This window comes from Phaethon lepturus, unplaced genomic scaffold, assembly GCF_000687285.1.
Source record: "Phaethon lepturus isolate BGI_N335 unplaced genomic scaffold, ASM68728v1 scaffold6854, whole genome shotgun sequence".
In the NCBI taxonomy this organism is placed as follows: Eukaryota; Metazoa; Chordata; class Aves; order Phaethontiformes; family Phaethontidae; genus Phaethon; species Phaethon lepturus.
The window spans coordinates 93,412-106,402 of record NW_010536887.1 but is presented as its reverse complement, the minus strand read 5'-3'; the positions used below and the strand labels follow the sequence as shown (position 1 = coordinate 106,402).

Sequence of the window (12,991 nt, the reverse complement as noted above, 5' to 3'; positions counted from 1 at the left end):
TTCATCCCTGCTGGCTCCATCGGGAAACTTGCAACACCTAGCAATACTGGTAAGTGCCTGACAGGTATATTATATCCATTCATACATGTAATATTTGTAATAAATATTGCTATCACTGCTACTACTGGCAATCATTTTTTAAGAGCTAGAGACAGTGCTGTGCACTGTTTACAAGTACAGGAACAGCAATTTCTGCAGGCCCTGAGGAATTTACAAAGTAGATAATACTACAATGACTGCTGCTACTATTGCTACATTTAATGCTTTAGACTTATTTAACTACTTAGAATGGGAAAGACTATGCTCTACATTTGGATTTTCTCTTTTGAAATGAATGAGGACATTACTAGTGTTGCACTGGCCCAAGAAGCACTCACTCTGGCCAGCCCTCAAAGGTTGAGACAGTGAAGAGGGCCATCATGGCAGTCAAGACATTGTCGAAGTCAAACTTGCTGTTCTCCCAGCTCCGGGGCTGTATCATCGGCTGGTTGACCTCACCATCCTTGTACGTAATGTAGTACCCTCTGTGGATGGAGAGCAGGGAGACAACATGGCAGAACTGCGCTTCCAGTACAAGGCCTGAGAGTGAGTGGCCAGTGAAGGGTGCTAACTGGGAAAGGTCAGACTCACCTGCATTCTGCTGCTGTCTGCTTGGAGCTATCAGTGCAGCTGTACAGCTTGCCCTTGAAAAGGAAGAAAGAGGAATGAAGCTTCCTTTCCTGACAGTGCAAGGGTTAGGGCAGATCATGTAGCAAGGAGACTGCGTTTACTACTTGCTTAACCAACTATGAATGTTTACATGCTCTTTTGCAGGTAGGTGTGAGCAAACTGGATCAAGAGTCGCCTGCATCTGGGTAGTTCAGAACACAGACTTTCATCTGCTTGCACAGTACTTTTATGTGTATGTCCTGAGGTGCATGACCAGTGTGCTGCAGAACATTAGTTGTCAGAAGGGTGGTGAAGGGCAAAGAAATAAAAGCAGACATAAAAAAGTGAATGAATAACCTCCCGTGATTATCTGGCATGCCCCTTCCTCTACAAGATGGCGAGTAGACAGCCTGCAAGTACCAATCCTTTAGAACAGCCCCCTTCACTTCCCTGGCACTAAGTCATGCCACAAGCTATTTAGGGAAGAAGGTGGTTACTGATGTTACTGATGATTTCTATGAGTACAGACGAAAGGCAGGAGTTCTGAATATGTCTGGTCCAGTTCTGGGGAACTCCTGGTAGCAGGAGCCCAGGTAACACTGACAGTGCACCAAATGTTTTGTCTTTCACACAGAAGACTCCATCTCCCCTTCCTCAGGCTTCTTCATGCTATTGTAATTCCCACCCCAGAATACAGCTTAGTGTAATGGATGAATGAATGGGCCCAATGGTTTTACCTTAAACAACTGAACTCCAATGCAGGCAAACATGAACTGCAGCAAAGTGGTGACAATCACAATGTTTCCGATGGTTCGGATGGCGACAAACACACACTGGACCACATGCTGCAAATGGAAGATAGGAACAAAAGTAACTTGCAGGATTGTTTTGAGCTGCTCTGGCTAAGGGAGAAGCACAAGACTAAAAATACAAATAAAAGAATTTTATTTAACTATCACCCATTAAGTAATGTCTCAGGAAAGGGGAGAGAAGACCCACTTGTTATGTTCCTCACAGTATTCTTAGGAGCAGACAGAAAGGGATAAGAAAATAACAGATTTCAGCGCGCTCAAACTTCCAGCAGCACTGACTTACGTAGCTGGGCACTCACCAGTCCACAGGAAGGAGTTTATCTAATACAGCAAGGCTATGTTAAAATAGGCTTGTGAGCCTACCTGTAACCCTAGCAAACTACATCATTTAACCTCAGCAGTGATGCTGGGCTATCCAGCTGGAAAACATCTTGGCAGAAAATGACCCGGGATCCTGGTAGACATGAAGTTGAACATGAACCCTCGTTGCAAAGGCCATGAATGGTACCCTGGGCTGCATTAGGCAAAGTACTTCCAGCAGGTTGAGGGAGGTGATCCTTCCCCTCTGCTCAGCACTGCTGAGTCCACACCTGGAATGCTGTGTCCAGTTCTGGGCTCCTCAGTGCAAGAGAGCCATGGATGTACTGGAGGGAGTCCAGCGAAGGGCCACAAAGATGATTAAGGGACTGGAGCATCCCTCCCATGAGGAAAGGCTGAGAGAGCTGGGACTGTTTAGTCTAGAGAAGAGAAGGCTTAAGGGAATTTTGTCAACATATATAAACAACTGAAGGGAGGGTGCAAAGAAGACAGAGCCAAGCTCTTTTCAGTGGTACCCACAGAAAGGACAAGGCAATGAGCACAAACTGAAACACATGTGTTTCTTCCAAACATTGGGAAACACTTCTTTACTGGGGAAACACTTCTTTACTGTGAGGATGACTAAGCATTGGAACAGGTTGCCCAGAGAGGTTGTGGTGTCTCCCTCCTTGGAGATACTCAAAAGCCATCTGGGCATGGTCCTGAGCAACCTACTCTTGCTTGAGCAGGGTTGTTGGATAAGACAACCTCCAGAAGTCCCTTTCCAACCTCAACCATTCTGTGATTCTGCTGAAACACTACTTGAACCATTGCAAAAGTCCTTGTAGCTTGAAATAACTTGAATTTATAGTTTACAGAATGCATTGGGACTCTTCTAACCTTTAGTCCTTTGGCTCTATTGATGGCCCTCAGTGGTCTAAGCACTCGCAGAACACGCAAGATCTTCACCACATTGATGGCACTGGACCTGAAAGAAAGTATTGGAAGGTTTGAGAGATACAGCAATATAGAAGGTGTGCTGTGAGAGCAGATGGATTTCACACACTCCTTCTTGTTTTCTTGTTTGAAATCCTACATAGCCTTAGACTGCTTAGGGTAGTTAGAAAGTCAACTCTTTGCTACGGCACTTCAGGGGTAAGGAAGTTACTCTCTGATGTTATCTTCCTGCTCCGGACAGGCTCAGTATACATTCTGCTGGCTTTCACCATCACTACTATATTAATGAAAGGAATAGAACATGGGCAGGGTCTTTTTTTAAACTGGGCAAGCTGCCAAATACTCTGTAGATATCTAATGGAAATAGTGCCAAGATGTATTCATCCCAAGACATTTTCAGATAAGGCTGAAAGAAGCACTCCACTGAAATATTCATAGAAGAGTGGAAACTCCAGGTAACTCCAGCATTAAAGGTATGCCACCCACCTGGAGTTTGATCCTGCAGTGTGTTTGGCCTCTGATCCCACAAATCAATTAAGTGTGTACATAAATTTAAGGATGTGGAAACTCCCATTGATTAGGATGACTTATGTACTTAAAATTAAGTAGTGAACACAACTATCTGCTACAACAAAGCTCTCTGCATCTTCCAAGACCAAAACCCTGGCTGAGAATCTTCTCCATGCTGTATGACATCAGGCCCTCCTACTGATTTTGGGAACAATTTTTTGCTAGCATATTAAGAGTCTAGTTACACCTGTAAGAAAGAAACAGCAGGTCAAAAAGAGCACTATGACATTCTTAAGACCATGCCTGAAAGCCCAATGGACCTGACAAATCCTTGTGCTTGACTTCACTCTGGAACATAACATACATGAGCTGCTAACTTATAACGGTAACAGTTAGGGAGCCTATTTCTTATCAGAAGTGATACTACTTAGGAAACTCCCCACCTGACACATAGAATTCCACATAGTCAAGTAAATCTATAAACTTATTAAGCAAATTAACAGAACAACCAATACAAAGTGGCTTGACAGAAGCAGGATCAGCTGTCACTGCCACCAGTACTCCGCAGATTCTCATACAGCTCTTCAAGTGCTTGATGGTCTTCCACTGACCAAAACCCACCACATCTTAGGAAGTAGCAAACGTTATCACCCCACTTTCCAAAGAGGTTATGAGAGCTCTGAGAGGGAACACTTAACTGCCCTAAATTGATAAAGTGAACGAGAAATCTTGGAACAAAGCTAAGTGTCATGATTCCCAGTGGACCAAGTTTCTTGTTCTCATTTGCTCTTTCTGGAAGATCCCCCCTCCAGGTCACTAGTGTAGCATTTCCCAGTTATTACCTGCCCTCTTGAGGATGAATTTTAATGGTCTTGAATCGTCTGAGGAAAAATACCTCCAGGCCCACGAAAAAATTCTTACCCAGATAAGAAAACGAGACTGAGCTATCACCTTCCAACCCAGCCCTATGATTCCAAAAAACCAGGCAGTTGAAAATAGCTCACTCACTGGATCCCAAAAGAGATGAGAGAAACGCTGACCACCAGCAGGTCTAAGATGTTGAAATAGTTTCTGCAGAAGGAGCCCTTATGCAGGAAAGCCCCGTATGCGGTCATCTGCAGGAAGGCACATGAAGACAGAAACACACTTTGCCATTAGCATCTGTTCAGAAACCAAACCCACCTGGTTGTGCTCACAGCATATAATTGGGGAGGGGCAGTATTTCTAACATAGCAGGCAGTTTACCCCCAGACCCCAAAGGAGAAGTTGAGTCCCCATTGAAAGAAAAGAGAGTGAAGAAGACAGTAAGGCAACTATGAAAGACCTAACTAGGGAAAGCCAATACTAGGTTCAGCAAGGAAAATATGCACTTTGAGTTCATAGAATACATAATATTTAGAATCAGCAAAGCAGCAGAATGACTGCTTGCAAAAATTACTCCTTGCAATTATATGTTTTTCCCTTTTTCTTCAATGGCAGAAGACACTTTTGAGTATGATGCTTGTATTATACAAAGGCCTCTTTACCTAAACTGAATAAAAAATATAAAATAAAAAGGGTTCTTTTGTAAAGTTTTTCAAAGCTTAGACCAGCTGCAGTGGACAGTTGAGCTCTTTTGCCTCCATGAAGAAAAAACAGAATCCCTCAAGGATTTGATAATTTAGAGCTGAACTGAAGCAACAGGAGGAATTCCTTCTTTCTTCAGTTTGCTCCTTCTGTTCAGCTCAATTGTGTACGTCTTTTCCTACCCCTACCCAGCTTCCTCCATTTTTATTCTAGAAACAGTTGCATTTTCCTCTTGATTTTCCTCACAAAACCCAAGGTAAGATTCTTCAAGACAGAGTGGTTTCTTTGTGGAGGTAATCATTATGAACATCACCCGGTAGAGGAATTTTTTAGATTTTACATACTTTACAAGGGAGTCTCTGCCCCTTCTAGGTATGAAGGGATATTGAATATCTGTTGGTGTTGGGGAGGATGTCACAGCTCCAGAATTGGATTAAGTGACAGTGGAAACAGAAATGGATCTCAGCACACACAATGTCAGACTTAAATATTTCTGAGCTCAGAATTCGAATTTTAGACTGAGCTCAGTTACAGAATGTGACTAAATGAGTCTGGCATGGTTACAGAAGGTTAGGCAATGTGGGTATTTGTACCACCTACCTTAGACTTTGTGAGCGATCTAATGTAGCTGCTTTGAAGAAACCCCATGACCACAACTGCTAATCTCCCTCTATTACCTGGGTTAGGAACACAGGCTTCTACATTTGGTCCTCTTAGATCTCATCTAAGTTAGATGTCTAAAGTAACTTGGAGCAGACACCATGAGACTGTTCCTCAACGACAAGCTCTAGCCAGACTCCCAGTGGAGAGGTGTGAACTAGAAATTCAAACTGGAGTTTTCTGGCTCCAGCTAATAACTCCAGATGGCATACCTGCTAGTGATTTCTAGCCATGCCTACCTGTGACAACTTTATTCAGAGGAAGGTGGAAGGGCACATGGTATATCAGATTATTTTTTTCACCAAACATCATGACATCAGGGAACTGACTATAAATCAGTCAGACAGAACTTAGAAGGGGAGGAAGTATAAACTCTGGTCTTGGCTTAGAATTTATACTTATAGACACATTCAGTTGGGGAAGGGGGGAGGGGATCTTGCCATAACAAAGGTGGTAAAGATGCCCTTTACTGGTTAGATTTTGTATGGCAATCTTGAAAGAAAGGAGACACCATTGAAATCAGGAGGGGAAGCTCTGCTGAGTTTAAGTTCTGTACAAACTGTGGTTGTCTCAAGCCTGTTGAGAGATTTTATCTTAGAAGAGACTCTCAGAGAGTGTATCATTTATGTCTGCCTCCCATCTGGGGCACTGAACAAGCTTTTAGGATGCCAATTAGAAAACAACTGGTGGTCACCTTGCTAACATTCACCACACTCCACCATGGCAGTGTGAGGGTTGCAGGTGTCATCAGCAACATGAGGGCAGATGAAGCTTGTTTCTCTACAGCCTTGAACGTCATATGGCCATTTATTCTTTTGTTTCTTACCATTGACACTAACTTTGCTATTGTGCAAAACATTGTGCTCAATGCAAGGCAGCAGAGAAACTCACCCTGAGAAACCAAGCAACTTGTGAGGCAGGAACTGACAGGGTAAGAACAGAAGAATTTCTTGAACATTTATAGTCCTTGCATTCCACTTGAACCCAGAGAATATTCAAGGGTGTTGACATAAATCCACTGAAGTTAGCAGGAAGACATCGGGAAGGCTTGGGTACTATGCAGTACACTCCCCTGATGATAACAGAGCAATATGCCAACGAGTTGGATTAGGTTCTGCTTCCACTGAAGTCATTAGGAGTGTTTGCTTCAGTGGGAGCAGAACTCGTAATTGTAAGTTCAAACAGGTGCCTTGAACTATGGTTTTATTCTTAAATGTTGCTGTTGAGATGTTTTCTTTTTTTGACAGGTCTGGTTGATCAGCCATTTGGTATGTGAATGTTCAGATTTATTGTGTAAACACAGATGCACACCACACACAAGCATAATAGGTACATCTCTTTGGAGAACATTATGGCTTTGGTGATTTTAAGTCATATCAAAAAGGACGTCCCTCTACAAGAATATGCAGGGGCTACCCTGCTTGCCAGCCTCCAGCATGGGTATACTGTTATTAGGGTCTTGAGCTGCAAGATCTGAGCAGCTCTAAGGTATTGCCTGCCAGCACTTAGAACTAGCTTGCTGAGAAAAAAAACAACCTGCCAAGTGAACCTAGCATTTAGAAAGCCAGAACTTCTCTCAATTACTGTTATTTAAATTATTAGCCTACCAATTTGGGAAAATTAGAGTTAAGAACAAGGCAGACTATTTTTATTCTCTTCTGAGCTAAAGCTTTCTCCTGCACATTTTCCTTGGTATAGAGCACGTTCCTGTGAAATGGGAAGCCAGGTTTAAAACAGGAGATGCAGCAATTTTCATTCGCAGCTTCGGTCTTTGGTGTTTCAGTGATTTGTACTGCCGGTTACCTCTCCACACCTAAAAATTGAGCTTCTGCACTGCTCTCCCTGTCTCCTACTTGAATGTGCACCCTGTAACCTCACAGAAGTCATTGGCCACCCTCTGGCCTGGCCTTATGACTTGTACAGAATGGAGACCTTCTCTTTGGGTTGTAGCACATATAAGAGGAGGTATATGTGCTCAGGGATCCTTGCAGAGCAAACAAAACCTGTTTTGGAAAGACTGGCCAGGGTAGAGAAGAGAAATCTATGGGGTGATGCCCTTTTTCTTGGTCCTCTCTTACTTTTCCCAGCAGGATCATCCTTTCATTGTGTTTCCACTAAAAAGTATTGTTTTGATATAGGCCCTGAATTACAAGTTACAATCCAAATTTCACAGAAGGCTTTTTAAGCAACTGCCAAGACAATAAAATGAAAAGATAAACAATCCTTTGTGTAGAGATAGTAACGGGGTTAAAAAAAAAGAAAAAGAGAGCGAGAGAGAGAGTGAGAGAGAGAGCGAGAGAGAAAGAAAGAAAGAAAGAAAGAAAATGAGTGTATTGCTCAGATTGGTTACCTTAAGAATAATTTCTAATGTAAAGATACTAGTGAAGACATAGTCTGCATTGCCTAGGATCTGAAAAATAAGCACAATCGGGTTAGTGGTACTGAGCGTGACCCAGGAACAAACAGGCGTGTGTGTTAGCAACAGATAGCGGCAGAAAACTAGTAAGCTTGTGAACAGGTAATGGTAGAGAAGATGGGCACTTTACCTTCAGAGCAATTTCAATGGTGAAAATGACAGTAAAAACTATATCAAAATAAAAGAGAATCTGTAAAAACAAAAGGGAATAGGAGCGGGGAGGGTAGATCAGTGACTGATCACTTCAATGGGAAATCACAGTTCAAAATCAAATACATATGCCTTTTAACAAGGGAACAAGGAGGACTATATAGGAAATGGTTTTGTAACGATGTCCTGTTGAATGCAGTGAAGGTCCTGGCACAGAGGACAAGAAGCACATTACATGAAATCTTTTCTGAGTTACAATCCCATGAGGGCTCTAGAGGCAAAATAACTTTGTGGTGGTTCTTGTAGGATTTCTTTTTTTTTTAATCTGATAAAGGACAGATGATTTAAGGGTTTTCCCAAATAGACTTCCAAACTGAGAATACAAGGATGCCTGGTCTCTCAGTGGAAAACACGAGATCCCTTCTTATTAACTTCCATTCGGGCTCGTTCTGTGCCTCTTGCAAAAGAAGAAAACTGCAAATTCATGCTCTAGCTATTTTTTGTCTCTATCCTGCTTTGCCCTGGATTAGGGTGAATAACAGAGACTCTGCCAATTGAACAGAATCCCAGCTCTTGTATTGCCACCATAATTTGGTCATGCGCTAAAGGTGCCTAACTTAGATCTTGCATCTTTCTATTGGCATCCTGCATAACAGGCAAGCTGAAACACTCATCATTCCTATGAATTTAGACCCGGTGGTGGGGATATGGGTGGCATGCATAGCAGACCACAAAAAGTGGCCCTAGAGTGTCACAGAAGGCAACAGCAAGTCTGGAAGTGTAAAGCGATTTTCAAGGTAACAGCATCAAGGACCAAAACGTCTTTCACTGACGATCAGTTGACGTCCCACAAAAGCAAATGGGACCTTTCTCATTGACTAATGGGACCAGAACTGAACTCTCTTTGTTTCCAATGTATTCCTATATCCCAAGCCATTTTAGTGTTATCTACACTACAAATGGTGAAAATCAAAAGTAACATGCCCTTGGATTACTGTTGGGTTAGCTTAACCAGGTTCTCAACTGGTAGGCCGGTATATGGAAACTGTAGAAAACTGATCATTTGTGAAATTTAAAACTTTACTTTTAAAACACTAATAAACATACAGCAGTAAACTGCCCTCTCCCATCCCACAGGTGTTTATTGTATGTCAATGCCCGTACCCTAACTCAGATTTATAGGTGGCTAGGTTCTTACAGCTTGGTATGCCGTGGGCAGTGGGGTAGCTACTGCAAACTACAGGGTTATTTTAGACTGCACTATTTAAGCATGATCCAAATCTGGACTAGTTTACAGACACTGAATGTCAAGTGGGGGGATGTATCACTTACTGCTGCTGTGTAACTTAAAATTCTTCAGGTCACTGCTCAATTTTTCACCCCAAGTTTTTCTCACTTCTTCAAGGCTGTCTTGGGCTCTATCAATTTTTGCAACTTAGAGAATTAAAAAAGGGCCGTTTCAAGGATGGACAGATCTCAATTGTATCCTGTATTAATTTACACACATTACAACTGGAAATTACAATTCAATGTCCTCTTGCATTGCTGCCTTGTACGTCCTGACATTTAGTTATTATATCAATGGAATAATTTCATAATCAATGGGCCAGATTCATGAGTACTCTCAGGCCGCTTTGCATGACTCCACCAACATGAAGCAGCCATAAACTTGATTGAAGTGGATGATTAAGCTGTACCTGAGCTGCTTTACATCACCAGAGCACTGCAAAGCAGCTAGAGCATACTGGTGAATCTGACCCCAAAGCTGCAGAGAGTAAAGTCGTCCCTTATAGATGAAATCGTGCCTAATGAAAATGATCACTGCTCCACCTGTGCAGGCAGTACCATTTATCAGCATTATTATTACCTAAATATGAATTTACTCTAGAATATATTCAAATGAACGAGCACCTTGCCGAGGTGCAAACAGGAGAATGTTGTGAGCACATAAAGTCTTAGGACTTGCTTGGGCTTTAAAGCCTGTTTGATCAGGCTGGGGAGGCACTTCCAAAAACTTGCTGCCTGAGCCCTGTGTGACACAAGGAAGATGCAGCCACTAGCCCACATCGGGACAGAAGCAGTGTCCAAACCTCTTCGCTAGCCCTTGCTGGAGGAGGTTCTCCCCGTTCCTGTCTTCCTGCTCTGGGACAGTTTGTGTCAACAGCAGCACTAGTCTGCACGAGCCCTCGTGCACAGTTAATGCCTGATTACGTTGTCCTGGAGCGAAGGCAGAGGCAGTTTGCTTTCAGCTTGCTTGCTTGCTTTCCCTCCCAGGCCTCTGTGTGGGCACAGGGCAGGACACAATCCTACTGTTCTACTGTCAAAGTGTAAAGGCAGACTACATTTGCAACCCAAACATCTTGTCAGTGTCCCCTCGTATGATACATTTTAAACATCTGCACCTGCAAAAATTAAACACAGATTTTTCATACAACATCAGTGGCTTCAAATACACAAGGCAGCACTTTGCCCCAAACCTTCAGGTCTTTTATCCAGGACAGCCAGCTTTAACTACATTTTTTCTCATTTAAATCTCTCTGCTACGGATTTTGCGGTAGCTTTTGTGGCATGTCAGAAGCCCATATGCCAGCTGACATCATGCTGCAGCACTAATACATACTGACATACATTTATCCCTACGTGGTGGGCACACTCAGCCGTTGACAGGTGGGTCATTGGTGGCACAGGTTTGACTGTATTATTTAGTATCCTCCTTCAGGACAAAATTCAAAGCAGCTTTGAGATAAGCTCAGGAATAAACCTCCATTAACACCTTCTCTGCATGCACATATGCCTTTAAATGCACGGTCAAGCCAGGATCTTTTAAGGAGGTAGAACGCTGAACCTTAAATTAAGGTTTTATTATTAAACAACAACAACAAAAAAATTCCCACTCTTTAAGCCTAACAAGCTCTTCTAGCACAAAGGTACAAAAATGCCACTGCAGATACCAGAAATCAGAAGTCTCACATATGACTGCTGATTTTTCTGATTTCTGTGATGATCCCAGATTAATGGAAATGACCACTGGCAAAGTTAAGGGAGCACTGTACATTTCAAAAGGTTAATAAGAATGGTCAGGAAAGAAGGTGAGAATGTATCTCTGTGCTGAATGCCCTCCTCTCCTCCCCCCAAGCTGGTGAGGAGAGGAGCACAGCATATTTTCTGAAAATTATCTCAAATTTACTGATAGCTTTGCAGCTTGTGTTCAAATAGCCAAATTCAAAACCTTGATGACACCAATTTCACCCAGGGTTAGTTCAAAAGAAAGCAAGTGGCAGGAGAGCAAATGTTCTAAAGGGAACCTCTAAATCCTCCAAATTAGAATTATCTGTATCCCAATCAATGTTTCTACAGCCCATTTCTAATGCCTTAATCCCAGGGAACGATAATTTTGCTTCAACCTCCTGTCCTTCTTTCCCCTACGCACGCTCTGAAATGAACCAGAGGCCAAATTCTGCACTGACTCACGTTCCCTGCAAAACCCAATGATTTCACACACAGTCTAGAAAAGGCACAAATCAGAGAAGAGAGTCACTCCCAAAGCCTCTGATGCAGTCTGTTCTGCCTTTCCTGGCTTCAACTCATGATCTGCTTGTACCACACAGTGAGGGAAGGAGGATGGGAAGCATACTTGGTTCCTAAAGGAGAGGTGTCGGACAGGGTCCTCAGCTGCCAGGGAGATGCTGCTGAGCAAGATGAAAAATAGGATCAGGTTGGTGAAAATGTTATCGTTAACGATTCGATGGCAGTGGACACGAAACCTGCAAGAGAGAGGAGAGGCACAACTTTATTTCTCGGAGAACAGCAAGACCTGGGAAACATCCCCCCCGCTCCTTCGCCAGCAGGACTGGGCCTGGAGGACAGTTCTGCGGAGCCGCTTCCCTCTGCCCCAGCAGCAGGGAGAACGACGGGCCCCGGCAGCCCTGCTTGGCCCTGCTGGGTGCTGGGCAGCCTCGGCTCTCCACGTCATGCAGCCATGCACACGCAGCGATCGGCTGCCCGCAGGACTCACGCTTGGTGCGTTTGAATGGAGAACAGTCGCTCCCTCCTGACAGAGCCTTTTGTGATTTAGAAACCTGCCAACCCAAAATTATATCCCTTGCTGTCATTCACAGAATGACATTCCCCATTCATTTAAGGGGAAAGCAGCAGAAACGGGCTTCGGGGTGGCCGACGTCTTTCTGAGCTGGGGCTGAAGTGACACTGAGCAGGAACTATGGGGGATCTACCTTGCCAACGGGGCACAGACCTAGCCAAATGGATATAGGGCAGGCTGGCATTTGCAGAGGGCTTCTGGGAGGACATCATGCCATGCAGGGCATCTACTAAACATCACCCTAACATGAAGTGCTTGATGCTCTTAGTGGGAAACCAGCAAGTAAAGAAGTAGCAGTCTCCCATCAAACAGAAGCATGCTTACTGGAGACCATTACAGTACCTTCCGTATGTTAGTATCAGGATACAAGGAGTTAAACCTCATAACAGTCCTATGCATAATTCTAGAAGCACTTCATTAATCTGTTTAGCTCTACTTTTGGCTGTTAAGCTTCCAAGCCCCTATTATAGCAATTTTACAGATGATTGCAGAGGTTAATTTACTTCTTCAACAAGTGACAGTGGGTGGGTGGCAAAGCTGGCATTAGAGTCCCTGAGTCCTAATCATCATCAGTCCCTCCCTGTTGCACATACCCAAGGAGGAGTGGCACAAGCCCTGCTGTGGAAAGACTGGCTTTGAATTCAGCTGGCTTTTTATAGACCTGCCTCATGTCGGGGCTGTGTTTGGAAGCCAAGTCCACAGGGGAGACGTTGGGATACATGGCACTGCGCAGACCACTGGGCAGCGAGCTCATTTCTGCACCCTTGGAAAGATATATTGGGTCATAGCTCAGGCAGTACTCACAGTACTGGTCTCGCATACCCGTGTTGGAAAGACAGGTGGGGCAATATGAAGCCAGATTGCAGGAGCACAAGG

General features: G+C 43.6%; 1 protein-coding gene across 1 annotated transcript in view; it reads right to left on the bottom strand.

The window, feature by feature from the left end:
* LOC104620166 (voltage-dependent L-type calcium channel subunit alpha-1C) overlaps positions 1 to 12,991 on the bottom strand; it is a gene marked incomplete at its 5' end in the record, with an annotated part of 120,743 nt that overhangs the window by 23,662 nt on the left and 84,090 nt on the right. Inside the window, 8 exons of the mRNA XM_010286297.1 lie at positions 378 to 524; positions 631 to 683; positions 1,386 to 1,493; positions 2,658 to 2,745; positions 4,233 to 4,339; positions 7,801 to 7,860; positions 7,997 to 8,056; positions 11,651 to 11,780. Coding sequence (XP_010284599.1) covers positions 378 to 524; positions 631 to 683; positions 1,386 to 1,493; positions 2,658 to 2,745; positions 4,233 to 4,339; positions 7,801 to 7,860; positions 7,997 to 8,056; positions 11,651 to 11,780 — 753 coding nt within the window. The remainder of the gene's footprint in view (positions 1 to 377; positions 525 to 630; positions 684 to 1,385; positions 1,494 to 2,657; positions 2,746 to 4,232; positions 4,340 to 7,800; positions 7,861 to 7,996; positions 8,057 to 11,650; positions 11,781 to 12,991) is intronic.